The sequence below is a fragment of the Triticum aestivum genome, chromosome 4D (genome assembly GCF_018294505.1).
Source record: "Triticum aestivum cultivar Chinese Spring chromosome 4D, IWGSC CS RefSeq v2.1, whole genome shotgun sequence".
Classification (NCBI taxonomy): Eukaryota; Viridiplantae; Streptophyta; class Magnoliopsida; order Poales; family Poaceae; genus Triticum; species Triticum aestivum.
In genome coordinates, this window is record NC_057805.1 from 58,773,949 (window position 1) to 58,794,206 (window position 20,258).

Sequence of the window (20,258 nt, forward strand, 5' to 3'; positions counted from 1 at the left end):
AATATCGAGTCGACATAGGGTTTGTGACGCTTCACCGCTAACCTGCTAACCTTTACACCGACAACAAGACCCATGTAGATGCCACATCAACGAGCCTACCTCCACCAACAACTAATAAGAATCTTCTAGATTCACACTAAGAGTAAAATGCTTCATGCTTTAGTGCTAACAAATACTAGATGCTAACTGCAATTAGGGGAAGTAAACCCAACCAAGTCACCAAGACAACAGTAACATCCACTGCCAAAAGGAGAGGAAGGAGGCTTATGGCCCACCCCACCCCCCACCCCCTGTTCCATCATGCATGCATAGCTTGCCTGCCCCCTCAAGTTGGTCCTTGATGCAATGTATCCGCCCCCCTTCGCCTCCCCTCCAAGCTCCCCCGAGATTTCAAACCCCACTCATAAAATTGTCTCCCCTCTCTCGCTTCCTCCGTCATCATGCTTGGCCTCTCCTCCCCCCATCCCCATCCCCATCTCCGTCTCCGTCCCTCCACAGCAGCAGCGTCGCCACAGGGGATACACGAGGCACCGCCCCCGCGCACGATATCTGCTTCGCCGTCAGGGGGATCCGCGCGCCTTTGCCGGTCTCTTCCTTTCTCCCGCGCCACCGTAAACTAATCCCGTTTCGCGGCTGCTGCTGGTAGGCGGCGGAATCCAATCCGAGAGCATCGTGTTCGGAACGGGAGTATTGATTTCTTTCCGCTGCCGTCCCCCCGTTCGTGATCTTGGTATCTTTCTTGGTTGGGAGTGTTGGTTTGGAGGAGAGAGGGGCTCTTGGGGCAGAGGTGGATGCGTGGTACGGACATCACCAAAATGCAAGTTTCAGGATCGAAGGTACTACCTTTTTTCTTATGCTTGATTGATTGTCCACGCTGTTGCCATATTTTAGTTTTGGTTGGTCCATCGGTTCGTCGGCTCATGTAGCTAGGTTGTTTATACAAATTTGCGTGGAGAAGTATGACCTTTCACCTAGTATTTCTTGCTTTGGATGGCATAGAAAAATATACCTGAATGTTTGGTTAATAGTTGAACATGATTTTCTTGTTCTCTAACAATTTTCTTCGCCCCACAGGTATTGCCACTTGCGGTGCAGTTCTTCCAAAGCAGATGATGTGCAGTTCAGTCAGAGACTCACAGAGACTTCAGATCTGTTAAAAACCTTCAGAAACCACAAGAGTTCTCATTCATCTCAGTTCCTGGATAGCTGCTGATCTGCACTCACCAAACAATAGATGGATAGCCAGTTCGGTGCAATGGAAAGAGGAGGTAGTAGGCAGAGGAGGAGCCCTGTGTTAGCCAGACCAAATACTGCAAAGAGGCATCTGCAGCAGCAGAGGGCAAATGCTGCTGACAAGAAGGTTGTCATACCGAACTACTTCGGCGTCGAAGCGTTCTTTGTGCTCGCCTGCCTCACCGTTTCATTGCTCATACTGCCATTGGTGCTGCCTCCATTGCCCCCACCGCCTTCGCTGCTGCTGTTCGTGCCGGTCTGCTTGCTCATCCTGTTGATGGTGTTGGCCTTCATGCCGACCGATGTGCGGAGCATGGCCACCTCTTACTTGTAAATAGGCTTGCTGCGTGCTTTTTGTTTCTGATTGTGTGTTGGCATAAGATGAGTGCAATATGAAGCATCTTTATATCAGAATATTATATTTTGAACGGTGAAGTTTAGTAACTTTACAGGGTATTGGTTGGCCAAGATTGTGGTGCATTGCTTGAACAAGATTGTGCAGATTTTGGTGCATTGCTTGAACAAGATTGTGCAGATTTTGGTGCATTGCTTGAACAAGATTGTGCAGATTTTCTGTCATGGAACCAATCTACTGAGTAAATTAACAGCCTCTGCTATATTGGATTTACATCCACCTCAACTTAACCATTTATATTAGTTCTTGATAAGTGACTATTCTCTTATGTTGACCAGCAAAGTACACATAGTTCTTTTAAGTTCATTTGTCAATGTATCCTAAATCTTATTTGTATCATGATTTGGCTTCACTCAGCAGGGCCGTCTAGTCAAATGTTTTGAAATGTCCACTTTCAGTAACGTGCTGAGGCATTTATGCATGCTTAGAACGTTATATTATGCGGCGTCAAGTTAGCTTGGTTAGATTATTATTAGGTCGATCTGCAAGTGGTTTATTGTTAGTGACAAAACATAATTGCAGGTTCCTCAGTTTGTGCTCCAGCAAGCTCCCAAAGAATTGTGTTGCCTCGACAGTTTCTGTCACTGTAATACTATCAGGTTGTCTCAAATGGCAACGCAATGTTGAGTGTTGACTGATTCATTTCAGAGGTTGATTCTAGCCTAAGTAAGCATGGAGGGGCTGTTTCGGTCCAAGAACGCATAATGACTGACCATTACAAGCAACCGGAGGGTTGCTATCACAGTAAGCAATATAAGTAGGGTTCACTACAAGAAATAGAACATGGGAGATAAATTATAAATCACAGGTTTTATATTCTCCCAGGAGCATGGACAAGGTTTGTAAGACTTTGACATTTTGTGTTATTCTTTTTTTTTTTGAACCATACAAGATGACCTATGAAATTTTGTTGAGATGAAGAAATTTCAGAAGGTGTTACTATCATTACATGGTCAGCAGCTGAATGTATCCTGGCAATAAGTACTATAGCACCTCAACTGTTTATTTATTATTTATTTTTGTTTCGCAACAATGATGTTGCGCCCATATTAACATTTATATATTAGATCGATAAAGTAATTTCCAGAAGACAAATCAATTGAAGGGCTATAGGTAAAATTTAAACTCATTTGCAGCAAAATATTTATATAGAGCCTTGAAACTGAACTTCGGATCCTGATAGAACAGACGCCATTATCAAAGTTCAGAAAACCGAGTACATTTTCGTTTGTAATTAAGCATAAAACAGCTCAATAAAAGAAGAAAAGAAGAAAAAATGAGCCAAACTCTTCTCACTTAAAACTAGAATTTTGAGCCCAACCTGGTTTGGTGTGGTCAGGGCCTTGAAAGGTTGAGGATTTTGTGCACCACCAATAACTAATGGACCAAAGTGCTGCTTACATCTAATGTTTTTTTTGTTAACACAACATCTAGTATTAATACTACTGGGTCTGGGTCTAATGGACCGAGCTAAGGATAATAGATTGGCTATTTGCAAGGCCCAGTGACTTCGTGTTCTTTTTCGGCCTCCCATAAAAATGTCTTGAAAAAAAAAGCCCATTTAACACCCTCAAGTATTGTTCTTCAGCCACCACCCCCACCACGCCCCCTTCAACTGTCACTTGGCCATCCCACCCTCTGAATAGCCTTTGTTTGGTATTCTGTGGCCAGACCGCCCTCTAAATCCGAACTAGGAGACTATTTGCAGCAGTGTTGAAAGTTCAGAGGATAGGATGTTCCCAAAAATAATAGTCGAGGAAGCGAAGTAGAAGTGACTTAGGTGACCCGATCACCCACCGGCCACCACGTAGGCCATCCATTTTGCATAACTTGGTTTTTTTTAGCAGCTTCAAAACAGAGCAACAAACACTCCTTTTCAAACTGAATTTGCAAATAAAAAAATTATATTACGAATACAGTTAATAACACTATAATAAATTTGGTAATGCTCAGTGCTCGGACGCTGCTAAGTTTTTTTCCCAAACAAGCCCGGAAGCATGTGTTTGCATAAGAAGAAGAAGGCACTAGACTGGTGTCACATCGTGAGCACACGCCCAAGTTCATTCTCTTCCTCTCCCGTGCTGTCGAATTCGAAATCATCACTGACCCGAACTCGCAAGCAGAGAAAACCAAGGAATCGCTGAAGGGCGACGACACCGACACCGACACCTATCATTTTTCTTCTCCTAGCCTTTTCTTGCTTTTATTCTCCTTCAGCTCCACTACATCTACATGATATACTCCTTCTACACCAGACAATAATAACAATCAAAGATTGCATTATTAATCAGAGAAGATTGCATGATTTGTTTTTTCTAAAAACAACATTTCTCTGTCATAACGAGTTGGACTTTTCAACTGACCAAATTTCTGAATTCTACATCTAAAGACCGTTTACGCCCGGGCGAGGGTCCCCCATCTGAAGGCGTTCCAGTACAACCCCGACTGCTGGTTGCAACTTGCAAGACATCCAGTGAATGAATGAATGAATGGAGGCTGTGTGGATCTCAGGCTCCATCAGTTTTGGTTTCAGCAAACTAACTCAGGCAGTGGATGCGTACATGCAGCACAGTCACAGGAGATTGACAACTGAGAGAGCAGCCATCTTTCATTTGGTTTCAGTTTTATGTTTGGGAGGGCAAGATTACAGATGACTAGTCCATGTTTCAGTCACAACAACAACAAACAAGGCCATATGTACGGTTTACCGAAAACCGGAGAAACATGTTCTCGACTACGCTTACCAAATTTCACACTACAACAGCTCCTATGGATCGCCTTACGCGGCCCGATCACCCACCGGCCCACCAACTGATTATAGCACCACAGCTGTTTATTTATCTCTTCTAAAAAAAACTGTTTATTTATTATTTAATTTTGTTTTGCAACAATGATGTTGCATCCACTGTAGTAATATTTATATCTTAGATCAGTAGAATAATTCCCAAAGACAAATCAATTGTAGGGCTGTAGGTAAAATTTAAACTCATTTGCCGCAGATATTTACACAGAGCCTTGAAACTGAACTTTAGATCTTTTTTTTTGCGGGGGGACTGAACTTTAGATCTTGATAGAAAAAACACCATTATCAAAGTTCAGAAAACGATCGACATTAGGGGTTGCTGTTGTGCCAATCTGGAAGAATCTGTAAACTACTCAATAAAAGGAGAATTTTTTTTCCTCCTGTAATGAAGCATAAAACAGCTCAATAAAAGAGGATTTCTTTAGACACAATAAAAGGAGGTAAGTTTTCGGCGGCTAGGGCAAACTCTTCACTCCAAAACTTCGTTGGCGAGCCCGTGGATTTGCCTCCCCTCTAACTGCCGCTCCGACGGCCGGTGGTGGGGAGGGGAATCCCGGTGCCTCCGCTCTGGTTAGTAGTTTAGGTTAGGGTCTTTTTAGTCCTCGTAGGTGCGGTGTTCGGGCGGATAGCGGAGCTACTTTTTTGAGTTTGTCTTCCGGGCTCCGATCCTCCTCTAGTACGTCTGTCTGGACGTACTCGACGGAGTTCCAGCGTAGTTCCTGCCATCTTTTTGGGGCGGTGAGGTTAGGGTTTCTCGTCTTGTGGCGAGATTTGGTTTAAGGTGCTTCAGATCTATGCAAGGGTTCAACGGCGACGGATGTGGCTCCAGGGCGTTGGTCCTTAGGGGCACGTGCACGAAGACTTCCCGACTGTCATCGATAAGGTCAGGCCGGCTCCGGTAGGGGAGCGGCAACAGCGGTGCGTCGGCGGCTCGTTCTGGCGGCAGTAGTAACGTTTGGGGGTCTTGGAATCTCAATGTAATTTCTATTATGTTCGAGATGTTTTGTACTTCCGCTAAACTTTGATAATGGATATGGATCATTTTCGCAAAAAATAAAATAAAAGGAGAAGTGAAGAAGAAGAATGAGCCAAACTTTTCTCACTTAAAACTAGAATTTGAGCCCAGCCTGGTGTGGTGTGGTCAGGGCCTTGAAAGGTTGAGAATTTTGTGCCCAACAATGTACAATAACTTTTTTTTAGGCAACCAATGTGCAATAACTGATGGACTGAGCTAAGGATTATAGATTGCCTATTAGTGAGGCCCAGTGACTTCATGTTCTTTTTCAGCCTATCATAAAAATGTCTTGAGAAAAGCCCATTTAACGCCCTCAAGTATTTTTCTTCAGCCACTTTTCCCTCGTCAATTGTCATTTGGGGCATCCCACCCTCTGAATAACCTTTGTTTGGTAATTCTTTGGCCAGACTATTTGTAGCAGTATTGAATGTTCAGAAGGTAGGATGTCCCCAAGAATAGTCGAGGAAGCAAAGTATTTTTTTTTTGAAAGGCAGGAAGTGAAGTCGAAGTGAATACTTGAGAGGTTTATTTTTCTTAGTCTACTTTTTTAGGGGATTTTTCTTAGTCTACTTGAGAGGGTTAAATGGATTCTTCACAAACAAAATGAAAATACAGCAAATTTCACACTGCACCAGCTCCTATGGATCACCTTACGCGGCCTAATCACCCACCAGCCCACCATGTAGGCCGTCCATTTTTGCATAACTTGAATTATTATTGTTTTGTTGGGCAGCTTCAAAACAGAGGGAAAAAAGTCCTTTTCAAACTGAATTTGCAAATGTCGCTAACTTTTTCCGAAACACCCCGGGAAGCATGTGCTTGCATATGAAGAAGGCACCAAGATGGCGCAAACGACCTAGGTTAACTGACATGATTTATTGGAGACATGCTCTTATTGCCAGCCATGGACCAGAACTGCTGCTGCCGGAGGAAAAGCCTTTGCAGAGTCTGCAGCCATACGGCAAACACCTAGGGCTCATATAAGAGCTTAAATAAACATGTACTCCTAGTCACCATTGATTATAGCCCTGCCCTTGACTGGTGTCACATCCTGAGCACACACACGCCGAAGCTCATTATCTTTTCTCCCGCGCTGTCAAATTTGAACTCGTCACTGACCCCGACTCGCAAGCAATATACTCAAGGAATCTCTGAAGCGCGACGACAGCGACACCTATCGTTTTTCCTCTCCTAACCTTTGCTTGCTTTTGTTCCCTTTTCAGCTCCACTACATACACGATATATATTCCTTCGACGCCAGAAAATAACAACAATAATAATCAAATATTGCATCATTTGTTTTCCTAAAGAACATTTCTCTGTCACAGCGACTTGGGACTTTTCGACTGACCAAATTTCTGAATTCCTCTCTCACTCATTGCAGGGTTTCAGTTGGCATCAAGGGACAGGACATCTAAAGACCATTTACGCCCGGGCGAGGGTCCCCCGTCTGAACAAGTTCCAGTACTACCCATGACCTGTTGGTTGCAACTTGCAAGACATCCAGTGAATGAATGAATGGAGGCTGTGTAGATCTCAGGCTCCATCAGTTTTGGTTTCAGCAAATTAACTCGCTCAGGCAGTGTGTGCGTACATTCAGATGCAGCACGGTCACAGGAACAGCCACCCATCAAGAGATGACAACTGAGAGAGCAGACATTTTTCATTTGGTTTCAGTTTTATGTTTGGGAAGGTAGACAACAACAACAGCAGCAGCAGCAAACAAGGCCATATGTATGGTTTACCGAAAACTGGAGAAACATGTCCTCGACGACGCTTATATCATTTTTTTTCTGACGGTTGCGGTTCCGGTAAATACTCAACAGACGCCTCGCACAAGACACACACAGACGACACACACACACACACGACACAACACAACACCTTGTACCAAAACTATATACTCTCCGAAGAGCGCCTGCAGGAGAGTCAGGGGGGGTGAGCCTCTCAGGGTGGTGCTATCATTGCGGATGTCGACAAGCAGGGTACGATGAGGATGGATGGTGGGTGCGACGCCCTTCGCTACTTGCTTGCGATGACCGATGACGATGACGGTGCCGATGCCGATGCGGTTTGAGTGCAGGTTGCGACCTTCATTCAAGTCTGAACGAGAAAACGCGGGAGGTGGTGCTCCAGGATGGCCAGCAGCTCGCTTTGCTGGGTGCCCCTGTCCAGTTGCCGGCCCTCCAGCCTGCCTGCAGCCTCCACGAGCTGGCCTCTTAGCCTCTGCGGCAGAAGCCGCCCACCTGACCCGACGCATTCCCTGTACAGTGGCAGGTAGGCCATGGCGATCACCAGCTGAAGCGGGAGCTGTCTCAGGACGACCGGCGACTCACCCCTTTGCATTATCCTTGTAATGTTGACAAAGTGCTCTTGTGAAGACACGAATCCCTTGTTGAAGGCTTCCTCTGACCACTGCTCGAGCATGAACAGCCTAAGCTTGGCATCTACAGCCTCATCAGCGCATCTTGCTATGCTGTCTGCTACAGCATATGTGGCGGCTGGGTCATTGAGGAAGTCCGACCGGAGAAGAAAATCCACACCTTGGAGGGAACCTGTGCTCCTCTCGCCAGCAGCCTTCACAATCTCGATGCTGAGTGGGGCAAGAACAAGTTGGGGGACTAGAGGCAGGAGATAGGCAGCAACTTCAACCTGGCTACTAGAGGTGGCAGCAGTAAGGGCCAGGCAAAGCTCCATGTCCCGACAGCCACGGTTCACAAACCATTCCACAACTTGAAAGCATCCACGCTCAGCTGCCCGCATTAAAGGGCCAAGGAAGGCGACAGTATTACCTTCCTCAACTAAGCACCCCATGGTTTCGAGTTTCCCGTAGTGGGCAGCAAAACCAAGGGCTAGATCCACATCAATGTCCAAGCTGTTCCTTTGAGCAATCTGAACAAAAGTGAAAACATTAAATATGTTAAATGCTGCCAATGATTGACGATACATTTGTGCCAAGAGAAAAAGAAAAATTCTCATATGTCAGAAAGCACAAGATAAATAGGAAAACCTTCTTAAAAAGATATATAGCTTCTAAATACGGCGTTCAAAAAATTTATATACACTTTTAGAGGAAAGTGTTAATCCTCATAAATATTTTTTAGAGGATTCTTACATATATTAGAAAAGGGAAGGAAGCAAATGATTTAAATCCATAAGCGCGCTAAATTAATATCACCACCTGCCATATTTGAAAAATGTCCTAACAATTGTAAAATTTACTCTAATTTAAAAAACAAATGATAAAATTTACTACCTTCATTCCAAACATACAACTCATATTTTAGGTGGGGCATGGATTAAGTTGACCATATATTAAAATGAGCAAATGTTCATGTTATCCTTGTCGTAAGTACCATTGAAATGGGGGAGAGATAGTAAAAGGAGAGTGAAATAAAACGAGGAAAAGAATATGCCTTAGAAAGGAAACTGAGGGAGTATGCAAAGCTTTGCTCATTTTTGCCTCATGCCTTATACATAGTGAACCTACATAGCTTTCTTAATCTGGCCTAAATAGCAATGCAATACAGAAATGAGTTGCGAAAATAATCAATGTCTCCGTTTGTGTTAACTGCCTAAATATTGTATCATGCTTTCCAGGTCAACTCTGTAATATCTTCCACCATTCTAATACGTTTGATCATCCATGCAAGTAAAAGTATAAAATTAGTTATTTTTCTATATAATGGGAAGATTGGCCATCAAGATGACCATCTTCAATTACTATTTCAAATATTTACTTTAATATCTTCAAAGCACTAACTCAACTTAGTAACACACAAATTTCTGAGGCTCTCTAAGGTAAGCAGGAGCCATTCCACCTAAATTGCCATGATGAACACCACATGAAGTAGATTCCATTACAGATCTGGATGAGACCGTCATCAGTAAGCAGTCTATGAACTGATTCATGAGAATAATTATATGGTCTACACACAATTTTTAAAGGTTCAGTCGTTTAGGCGCATGTATATTCACAATGCATTGTGCATGAAGACTGAAGCAGTTTACGCCGAATACATTCAAACATGATGGCAAGCTCCACAAGAAAGGTCTGATTCCCAGTCAAAAGAAAAGGTCCAGTTACTAGCAGAGGAAATAAGGTAAGCCAGAAAATGTTTCAGACTTTCCATATACATGTATACCAGGGGACTACTGTGTGCTGGAAGCAACTAACAACCATTTAGTTGTGTTGCACCTACATTATCTGCTCAACAGGTGTCATTAACCTAAATTGTCTCGCTATGATTTATGATCTCCTGAAGTAAGAATAAGATGCACATGGGGACGATGCTTTGTCATTACCTGAAGTAAGATGCGGACGAGTTCAGTGCTTCCATAGCGTGCAGCTTCAAGAAAGCATTGGTTCACATTGTCTGCGCCACCCTCTACCAACAGCTCTAACAGACCTTGTATAGCAGCTGCCGAGATCCCTGCTGCCCATCCTTGGTCAAAGGTGCTTGAGAACAGTGTAAGAGGAAAGCATGCAGCATCAAAGGCCTCAGTGAAATCTTTCCCGGTAAGATCATTATCAGCAATATCCAGAAATGTCTTGAAAGCAGATAGCTGAAGCTGAACCTCAATGATTGTGCCATGGTTTCCTTTGCCCCTACTCGCCCGCACACGGGCGTGTAATCCAATGCACTTCAGAGCCCATTCTGTGAACTTATGTACCTTTGCACTTGCCTCTGCCTTCAATACCTCATCGCCATGGGATTCTTGGAGGCGTTCATGCAACCTAAGAATTATTCAAAGGCCGCGTCACAACAGTACACTATATAAGGTGTAAAGATGAATTGGAATTATCGAATTCGACACAAGTAATACAATTGCAAAGCATGCGATTCAAGACAAACTGTAACGATCAAATCCATGAATTGGAATTATCGAATTCGACACAAGTAATACAATTGCAAAGCATGTGATTCAAGACAAACTGTAACGATCACAAACCATTTTGGAGAGACTTACTTTTGACCCATGAAGCTCACGGCATCGGCGAGGCTGGTCGTCCGCCCCCTGCATGCCGACACACACGATGCCAGGAACGATGTCCGGAGCGCGGCGCGTGTGAAATCATTCGCACCCGCCGACACAATCCTCTTGATCAAGGCGACGATGGCATACAGCTCCTCCTTGTCGCTCAAGAACCAAATGGCATCGACCGCCACGCAGAGCACATCATTGAGTCCCTGTGCATCAGCTTTGGCCAGCAAGCCATCAGCGCACTCCCAATCATGAGAGCTCACGGCATGCTGGAACAACTGGCTGAGCTCCATCCGGTCTTGCCTTGAGAGCTTCCTCTCCTGCTGCCTGCCGGGCTCTGGCTCTCCACTCCCAAGCTCAAGGTCCAGCTCATCCCCAAAGTCGGTGCTGACTGATCTCGGCTCTTTGGCCACAGGAACCTTGGAGGCCATGGAATCCCTGGGGGTCAAGGGGCACTCCTTGGAGCTGCCATTGCTGTCATCCACCTCGCCACTCTCAGCAACACCAGGCTCGTCCATGTCCATCGCGGAGGAAGGCAGTGGCTCCTCCAGCTTCAGGTTCCTGCTCTCCACCTCCATGTCCTTGGATCCAATCTACTCCCAAATCAACAGAGCACCCATCAGGCTTTCCAATTGGAACTCAAAGAGAAATGGAATAATTCATCAGAATTCCGATTCAGAGTGACCACTCACCTCCAAATTCATCTTGCCCTCCACGTCCATCTCCTGCCTAATGCGCTCGATCCAACCTGCGAAACGGAAACAGGCGCGCAATTACGATGACGAATCAGGGGAAGAGAGAAGAAAGAAACAGCTGAGGCCAACAGAGCGAATCCAACTCACCTGAGAAAGGAAACCGAAGAGAGGAGCCGGCCGAACGGTTTGGACGAACCAGCAGCGGACGCTCACAGAATCAACCACCTGCAGGAACACAAATCGGAATCGGGTGAGCAAAAGGAGGCGCGGCGCCGGGCATCGGATCCCCGACGGACGAACGCCCCGGAAAGCAAGAAAACCAAAAAAACAAATCGAGAGCGGGCGGCGCGGGTCCTCACCGGAGATCGACGGCCAAAGCGGAGATCTTTATTTCTTATTTCGGTTCTTAGGGGCGGGGGGTAATCAATCAATCAGCCGGAGGACGAACGGGGAGGGGGCGAGGATTTGCGGGGGCGATGGTAATAATAGTATGCGGCCGGAGGTGGCGATGAGCTGCTGGTGAACGGGGTGGTGGTGGGAGGAGCCTCGCCTGGCCTCGCTCGCGAGAAGCCCCTGCGACTGCGGACGGAGCCCTCCTCCTCTTCCGAGAGGGGGAAGAAGAAATACGCTCGCCTCTCTTCTCTCTCTGGCAACTTTTTTAGGGGCGCTGGATTCGCCTGCGCTGCGTTTCTGGGCTATTTAAATCTTTTAAAAAGGGGAAAACCCAACTGAAAAGCGGGGGTGGTGGTACTTTACGCATTATTGAAACATGGTTTTATTAGAGGGGAACAAACCCACTGCTGGCAGTACAAAATTTGTTGGGTAATTTTTTGCTGTTTCACCCTAGGTCAGGTGCACCACTAACATGTGACCCTTTTTTACACATTTTACACAAGGCTTGGCTGGAGGTTTTGAGCTCGTTGCGGATGGTTTGTGTTGAAAGGCCTGTTTATTGTGATGATGGATCACTATTTGTTGCTCCAACCACATAATCGGTTTGAGATGTTTTTCGGAGATGATAATGAGGGGGTAGCTGTCGGATCGATAGATATTTGCACAAATCATATGTTCAGATTCGATTTTTGTTCGAATAAATGAGGAGAGATTCACATTAATCGGTTTGAGCCATTTTTCGGAGATGATAATGAGGGGGTGGCATTGGATCGATAGACATCTACACAAATCGTATGTTTAGATTTGGTTTTTGTTCGAATAAATGACAGGAGAGATTCGCATTCACACCCTTATTTGCGTGTGTGCACATTTTTGTATGTGCCTGTAAAATTATGTCTTTATATCTTTCTTTATATAAGTGCATAACTCATTGTGCTAGCTAGGAGTAAAATATCTTGAAAGAAAAACTAGGAGCAAAATCTTTTTTAGCACAGTACAATCATAGATGTTCACAAGCACGCGCATACACTCACACCTACAAAAGCATGCACGCCCTATGAGCACCTACAAAAGTATGTGTGTATGTGTACATAGTGTTTTGAAAATTAAAACATGATAGCTACTCCCTCCGTCTCATAATATAAGAACGTTTTTGACACTATTATTATTATTATTTTGTTATTACAAGCAGAAAAAATGGAGGTCACATTTATATAATTTGCATATAATATCAAGGACCCATCTAACAAATCTACATGTGCACACTTTGATTTTCTTTTTTGGAATACGAATTATAACGTAGACGCACACACTCACACCATCATACACACAACCCTACCAAAGACCGGAGTTGAGTTTGGGAACTTGAAAATTAACAAAGTCACCATATGTTATGGGCGAGAACATTGCCTTCTATTGAAAGAACAATCCACATAATGAGACATTAAAACGTCAAACTTGAAGTTGATCCCTTTGTGTGCTTGAGGTGCCACCACACTCTTAACCATTCAACCATTGGTTCTCGTGCACAATTTAATATTATGGGTAAATTATATGAATCCCATAAAGTATTTATCTTCTGATCCACCTTAATTATGGCATAAAAATGAAGTTGTAATCATGTGATATGATGTTTCCTTCCATCAATTTGTGCTTGGTCTCCTTTGGCAATTAAGGTGATGGGTTAGAATATATGGTGGAAAATATATAAATAATACACACTAGTAGGACTTGGGAGGAGACGTTTTCATGCTTTATTTCACCCTCATCAGCTCACGAAAGTGAGAGTCGTCTTCCATCAGAGGCCACCACCAAACACACGTCCCTCTCAACCTGGGGCCCACTGTTTTCATTAGGTACCTTTGGAGCCCACTCCAATAATTACAATGCCCTCTTTCAGAGCATCATCGTCTATGGCCAACCACAATATGGCCCCGCCTATGTTTGTCCAGGAAAAAGTATGCATATTTAGGTATTTTTGTAGGGCGGAAAATTATTTTCTATAAGAACTAGTTAGGCGTATAAAACATAGAGTATCTTTTCACGGGTAAAAACACATAGAGTATTAAGGTGATAAATGTCTACCCCGTTGTACAAGTGGAATTCATATTTTTTTGCTTTTGAACTACCCATAATTTGATTTTTAATCTTTCTTTTGCTAGGAAACCAAACCTTAGATTGTTGCTACGAATACGGAAGAAGATTAGTGGAGGCGACGTTCTTGTCGATAGCGATGCGTCTGTGGTGACTTTGTCAATCTCAAGACCCGCCGACTCACTCTCTCATAGGTGTGTATGTAATATCAACATCTACGTCTGTACTATGATTCTAAAAAAAACAGAGCTACGTGTAGCAAGTTTTTATTCACATAGATTAATGAATAATAGTGTCCTTGCAAAAATGTAACTAGTAGTATCCATTACAAGCGTACAGGCCCTTCAAAAAGATTAATACATATATACTTTATAAAAAATGGTATTTTATCAATGAGAAAAACTAGCTGTTTTGCTTCTACGGTAGTTGGGATGTTGGGTATGTTTGCTCCAGTCCGGTAACATGGTGTTAGTGTTGTTCCTTTTCATGCAACACATTTATTTTTGCTAACTAGTACTACCTTTGTCTGAAAATATAGGACATTTTTCAATTCAAATTGAACTATAAAATGTATTATATTTTGGGACACATGAGTACTTTTTTAGTAAACTAGTTGTGCAAGATCTCAACTCTCTGGAATATTTGGAAGAGACTCAACATCAATATTTTCATGAATGAATTTGAAGCCATCTCATTTGTGTTATGCTGCTTCTACGATCACATTGTTACCAAAATGCTTCACGAAAGGCTCTCCCTCGAGATTGGGGTGTCCTTTTCTTCTTCATTTGATTGGGGTGTACTATTTATTAAAGTTTGTTGTTGTTATTTTTTTGGTTCTTCTATTATTATTATTTTTTTGCATGGTTCTTCTATTATTAAACTTTGTATAGTTGGCTCTGTTGGAAATGGTTTAGACTGTAGACTGGCTAAAGCTATTTTTTGTCGAGAGTACGCAAATTGTGTACCGTATTAATAGAAAAAATTGATTACAAGAAACCTAACAAGATGTGAACATCATCATCGGTGCCCCCACTCCAAGGAAGAAGGAACTAATTAAGCTACTCTCTCAAGAAATGTTGTAAACCTCCTACTCCATTCCGTGCGGCTCTCCAATCCTTGAGCTCATCTACGATTTTGTATGCCAGAATTCTCTAAAGCTATTTTTTTAGAGAGAGCAAATAAGCTAGTTGTGCGATGGTCATGGACATTGTGAATTCGTGTTGCCTATTATTAGATCGTACTCCCTCTATAAAAAAATATAAGATTGTTTAGATCACTATAATATAGAAGTAATATTCTCGTAAAAAATAAATAGATAAAAAGTTACTTCAAAATCATGGTGAAACAAGTTGGTTGCCTTTAGGCCACTTGCCTGGTTCCAAAAGTGGGAAATGCTTGAATTTTGTGACGGCATGCAGCAGCAAGTTGGGCAACACAAGAACCGGGCCACAGCATATACGAGGAGAGAGGGAGTCGCAATGCAGTGCGGGGGGCAGCTGCACACGGGCGCCACAGAGAATTCCAGCTTTTGGTCTGCGTCACAGGTGCAAATTATGCACTTGCTACGGCCAAATCTTATTTTGGTTTTTATACTCCCACTATTTATTGTAGATGCTTATGCTTACACGTACGCAGGGAGACTGTACCCCTCTGATTCACTCCCTGTGTATGTGCGCGATGTGGAGCCAACACTGCTTGACGCCTCACGAAGGAGAAATCATGTAGGACCACCTAAGTTGAGGCTTTTTTTAAAATACTTACGAATGTATTCATTTTCAATCATGGTAGTACAACTAACATAAAAAATAATAAAAATTACATTCAGATTCATATACCACCTAGCGACGACTACAAGTACTGAAGCGAGGGCACGCCGCCGTCATCGCCCCTCCCTCGCAGAGCCGGACAAAACTTATTGTAGTAGACAGTCTGGAGTCGTCGTGCTAAGACTCCATAGGATCAGCGCACCAGAACAGCAACCGCCGTCGTTGAAGAGTAGTGTAGATCGGAAGGATCCAACTTAAAGACGTGCAAACATAGACGAACTACGACCAGATCCGAGCAAATCCACCAATGATAGATCCGCTGGAGACACATCTCCACACGCCCACCGACGATGTTAGACGCACCACGGGACGGGGCTAGGTGGAGAGAACCTTATTTCATCTTCAGGAAGGCGCAACTGTCTTGTCTTTCTGAGTAGGACACAAACCCTAAAAAAACTCAAAGGAATATCTAAAATCGGAGCCCTCCCGTCGGCAAGGGCCGGGATCCACCACGTCAACCTAAGGCCACCGGAGACGAGGCGGATCGTCGGCAACGCCGACGGGAGGCAGAGAAAACCCTAGGCTTTTTATAAGTTGAGGCCTTTTGATTCATATATATAGGAATAGCAATGAGTAACAGTAAACTAAATATGAGTGTAGAATAGTTTATTCTACACCTCTAGTAATGCTCCATACAAAATATAGTAACGTAGCATAAAAAATATAGTAACTTTTTTTGACAATGTACTAAATTAAAAACTTGGTTAGTAAGAAAAATATTTCATAATTACTACATTTTTATAGTGTTTCTTGCATTTTGTACATACCGTTACTGCGGGTGTACATAGCGTTACTGCGAGTATTATATTCCTAGTTGTCTCTGAAATGAATGTACCTAAATATATTTGAGTGCTATTAGAGGGAATATTTCTTTTGGTGGCACCGGTCATCCATTTGTGATTCAAAACAATCGCATATACTCCCATCGGATGGAGATATGAATCGGGCATTGATTTTTAGGTCTTCGATTTAGGGGAAAATGTGTTGTATATCACGAAAATATATTTTTAGATTCATCGTCGAATGAAGGTTTTAAACATATATTTTTCGGAAACACTAGGCATCAACTGACTGATAACGTCGCGCGTGTCCATACCACTAACATGTACATAAAGCATGTACGGAAACTTAAAAGGAAGCGAGGTGGATCGTGACTGCGAAGATCCATACCACTAACTCAATCATTATGTTGATGAACTTTGTGTGAGCTCTAGGGCGCCAGGTTCGCTATCATGTGGTCGAAATTGACGCATTTATGGTGCAATTCCAATGCTTTGGCGATTGGCACCAGGCCGTGGAGGAGGGATGTGGATTTGTGCGGTTCTTATGTAGGAATATGATGGTTTTTTTTAGGTCTATACCTCGAATATGTACTCATTGGAGGTTTTTGTTTACATGATGGTTTTTAGTGGGTTGATTAAAAATTTGTCGGAGATCTGCTTAGCAAAAAAAAAGTAGGAGGATTTTGAGGCTTGATCAAGGGGGCATGGGGGATTTCGTCGGGATTAGGGTGAAAGTTAGGCTACATAGGCCACTGATAAGGATAGTTCATGTGACTCCCAAGAAAGGGCTTGATGCCCACATGTGCCACCATGGCTTGATACCACCAAGGTCAATGCCTTACTTGGGATAGATTTTCACGAAGTAGGTGATCTCCAAGCCATCACACAAAAAAATGTTCCTTCACATCTTGAAATTCCCATCATACCTAGCTAATCAAGGAGGCATGACATCCTAGTTAATAGGACTAATAGACTACTCATAGGAGGCACACCTTCTTTTTTGAAATCTCATCCAAAGAACCTCCAGGTTAAGCGCGCTTGGCTTGGGATAATTTGAGGATGGGTGGCCGACCAGGAAGTTATTCCCGGGTGCACATGAGTGAGAACAAAGTGCGCAACAAAGACTAGTGTTGGTTTTTTGGCCAGTTTAGATCATCTTATGAGTAACGACCACCGGTCGAGGTGAGAGGCTAGAGTGTGACAGAATGGTACCAGCGCCGGCCCTCTCGGTTACACGGGTGCGTCCATGGGGCGTATGGTCATGGCACATGTACCGACACTAGACACATGGGCATTTTCTAAGAGGGAACATTCCTGTTGGGCCAATGAGGATGTCGAATCCTTTAAGGGGTGTATGTGACATCCTGGTTAACAGGATTTATAGACTACTCATATAAATAAGGTGCACCTTCTTTTTTCTGGAGCTCATCTCCATAGAACATCCAGATTAAGTGTGCTTTGCCTAGGGTAATTTGAGGATGGGTGACCGACTAGGAAGTTGTTCCCAGGTGCACATAAGTGAGGAAAAACTGCGCGGGAAAGACTAGCGTTGGTCTGTGAGGCCAGTCTAGGTCCCGTTAGGAGGAACAACCATTAGTCTGAGTGAGATGCCAGGGTTTTACACACACCCTTCAAAAAGTAATAAGATAAGGTTGCTTGGTGGATGAATCTGAAGGAAATATGCCCTAGAGGCAATAATAAAGTTGTTATTTATATTTCCTTATATCATGATAAATGTTTATTATTCATGCTAGAATTGTATTAACCGGAAACTTAGTACATGTGTGAATACATAGACAAAACAGAGTGTCCCTAGTATGCCTCTACTTGACTAGCTGGTTAATCAAAGATGGTTAAGTTTCCTGACCATAGACATGTGTTGTCATTTGATCAACGGGATCACATCATTAGAGAATGATGTAATGGACAAGACCCATCCGTTAGCTTAGCATAATGATCGTTTAGTTTTTTTGCTATTGCTTTCTTCATGACTTATACATATTCCTCTGACTATGAGATTATGCAACTCCCGAATACCGGAGAAACACCTTGTGTGCTATCAAACGTCACAACGTAACTGGGTGATTATAAAGATGCTCTACAGGTGTCTCCGAAGGTATTTGTTGGGTTGGCATAGATCAAGATTAGGATTTGTCACTCGTGTATCGGAGAGGTATCTCTGGGCCCTATCGGTAATGCACATCACTATAAAGCCTTGCAAGCAATGTGACGAATGAGTTAGTTACGGGATGATGCATTACGGAACGAGTAAAGAGACTTGCCGGTAACGAGATTGAACTAGGTATGATGATACCGACGATCGAATCTCGGGCAAGTAACATACCGATGACAAAGGGAATGACGTATGTTGTTATGTGGTTTGACCGATAAAGATCTTCGTAGAATATGTAGGAGACAATATGAGCATCCAGGTTCCTCTATTGGTTATTGACCAGAGATGTGTCTCGGTCATGTCTACATAGTTCTCGAACCCGTAGGGTCCGCACGCTTAACGTTTGATGACGATTTGTATTATGAGTTGTGTGTTTTGGTGACCGAAGTTTGTTTGGAGTCCTGGATGAGATCACGGACATGACGAGGAGTCTCGAAATGGTCGAGAGGTAAAGATTGATATATTGGAAGGTAGTATTCGGACACCGGAAGGGTTCCGGAGTGTATCGGGTACATACCGGAGTACCGGAGGGGTTACCGGAACCCCCCGGGGAAAGATATGGGCCATATGGGCCATAGGAGGGAGGATAACCAGCCCACAAGGGGCTGGTGCGCCCCCCACAAGGGAGGAGGCCGAATTGGTTTAGGGAAGGGGGCGCCACCCCCCTTTCCTTCTCCCACTCCCTCTCCTTCCCCCTTTCCACCTCCATGAGAAGGAAAAGAAGGGGGGGCGGATCCTACTAGGACTAGGAGTCCTAGTAGGACTCCCCCTTATGGCGCACCCCCTAGGGCCGGCCTCCTCCCTCTCCCTCCTTTATATACGTGGGCAGGGCACCCCTTGGAGACACAACAATTGTTCCAAGCCGTGTGCAGCGTCTCTCTCCACAATTTGCTCCTCCGGCCATATTCATGTAGTGCTTAGGCAAAGCCCTGCGCGGATCACATCACCATCACCGTCACCACGCCGTCGTGCTAACATAACTCTCCCTCGACCCTCTACTGGATCAAGAGTTCGAGGGACGTCATCGAGTTGAACGTGTGCTGGACACGGAGGTGCCGTACGTTTGGTACTTGGATCGGTTGGATCGTGAAGACGTTCGACTACATCAACCGCGTTAACCTAACGCTTCTGCTTTCAGTCTACGAGGGTACATGGACACACTCTCCCCCTCTCGTTGCTATGCATCTCCTAGATAGATCTTGTGTGGTCGTAGGAATTTTTTTGAAATTGCATGCTACGTTCCCCAACAGAATCCCTTGCTTGTGCTTCAAAAGATAATCTCCTTCACACTTAGACTCCCATAGGATGGGTTGTTGGATTTGGAGAGGTCGGGTGTTTGAAAGGCAGGCTTTAAATCAAGGGAGGTGTTGGAGTGCAAACTCGGGACACCAGGGATCAAGGATACCCTGTATTTTTGTGTTTGGCCAGGGACTAAAACGCTCTTGATTTCTTGGTTAGGAAAACAGAAGGCAAAAGGATTTTATACAGGTTCTGGCCACCATTGATGGCATAAAACACTATTTCATGTTCTTCATTGATATGGAAATTCTAGCCGCCATTTATAGCATAAAACTCTATGTCATGTTCTTCATTGATATGGGGGATTACAAGTGCTAAAGTGTCACAATGTGGTGCTCAGTCACTACAAAATCTTGTCTATTCTGTGATGTTTCACTTGTGTCACGTAAAACCGTTTTTCATCACGGAAAATACCCCGGTGATGTTTTTCGCCCGTTACCCCCATCGTCACTGAAGTGTCGTCATAAATATAAAATATTGATGGCACCACTTCCTCCATCATGCAAGATCGTGTCTTAGGTACGAACCCAAAATTGTCACTGAT

The 20,258-nt window shown here is 43.9% G+C and overlaps 1 protein-coding gene and 1 long non-coding RNA gene across 2 annotated transcripts; one reads left to right on the forward strand and one right to left on the reverse strand.

The window, feature by feature from the left end:
- The first annotated feature begins 365 nt into the window (after positions 1–365).
- Positions 366–1,758, forward strand: LOC123096193 (uncharacterized). Its single transcript, XR_006446497.1, has 2 exons — positions 366–836; positions 1,075–1,758. It is a non-coding gene; the product is annotated as an uncharacterized lncRNA (long non-coding RNA).
- A 5,425-nt stretch (positions 1,759–7,183) lies between these two features.
- On the reverse strand, positions 7,184–11,852 carry LOC123096194 (ankyrin repeat protein SKIP35). The gene is made up of 6 exons (XM_044517839.1): positions 11,507–11,852; positions 11,295–11,372; positions 11,145–11,200; positions 10,438–11,045; positions 9,772–10,204; positions 7,184–8,358 (listed from the first exon to the last, which is right to left on the reverse strand). Exons 3-6 carry the CDS (start codon positions 11,172–11,174, stop codon positions 7,564–7,566), a joined length of 1,866 nt encoding a protein of 621 aa, XP_044373774.1. The 5' UTR covers positions 11,175–11,200; positions 11,295–11,372; positions 11,507–11,852; the 3' UTR covers positions 7,184–7,563.
- Positions 11,853–20,258: the final 8,406 nt, after the last annotated feature.

Bases quoted from the DNA above. Each gene is read 5' to 3' on its own strand.
- LOC123096194 (XM_044517839.1), bottom strand. From the start codon at position 11,174: ATGGACGTGGAGGGCAAGATGAATTTGGAG. The intron at 10,205-10,437 runs GTAAGTCTCTCC...AATAATTCTTAG, and splicing joins GTGAGCTTCATGGGTCAAAA to GTTGCATGAACGCCTCCAAG. The intron at 8,359-9,771 runs GTAATGACAAAG...ACTTTTGTTCAG, and splicing joins TCGTCCGCATCTTACTTCAG to ATTGCTCAAAGGAACAGCTT.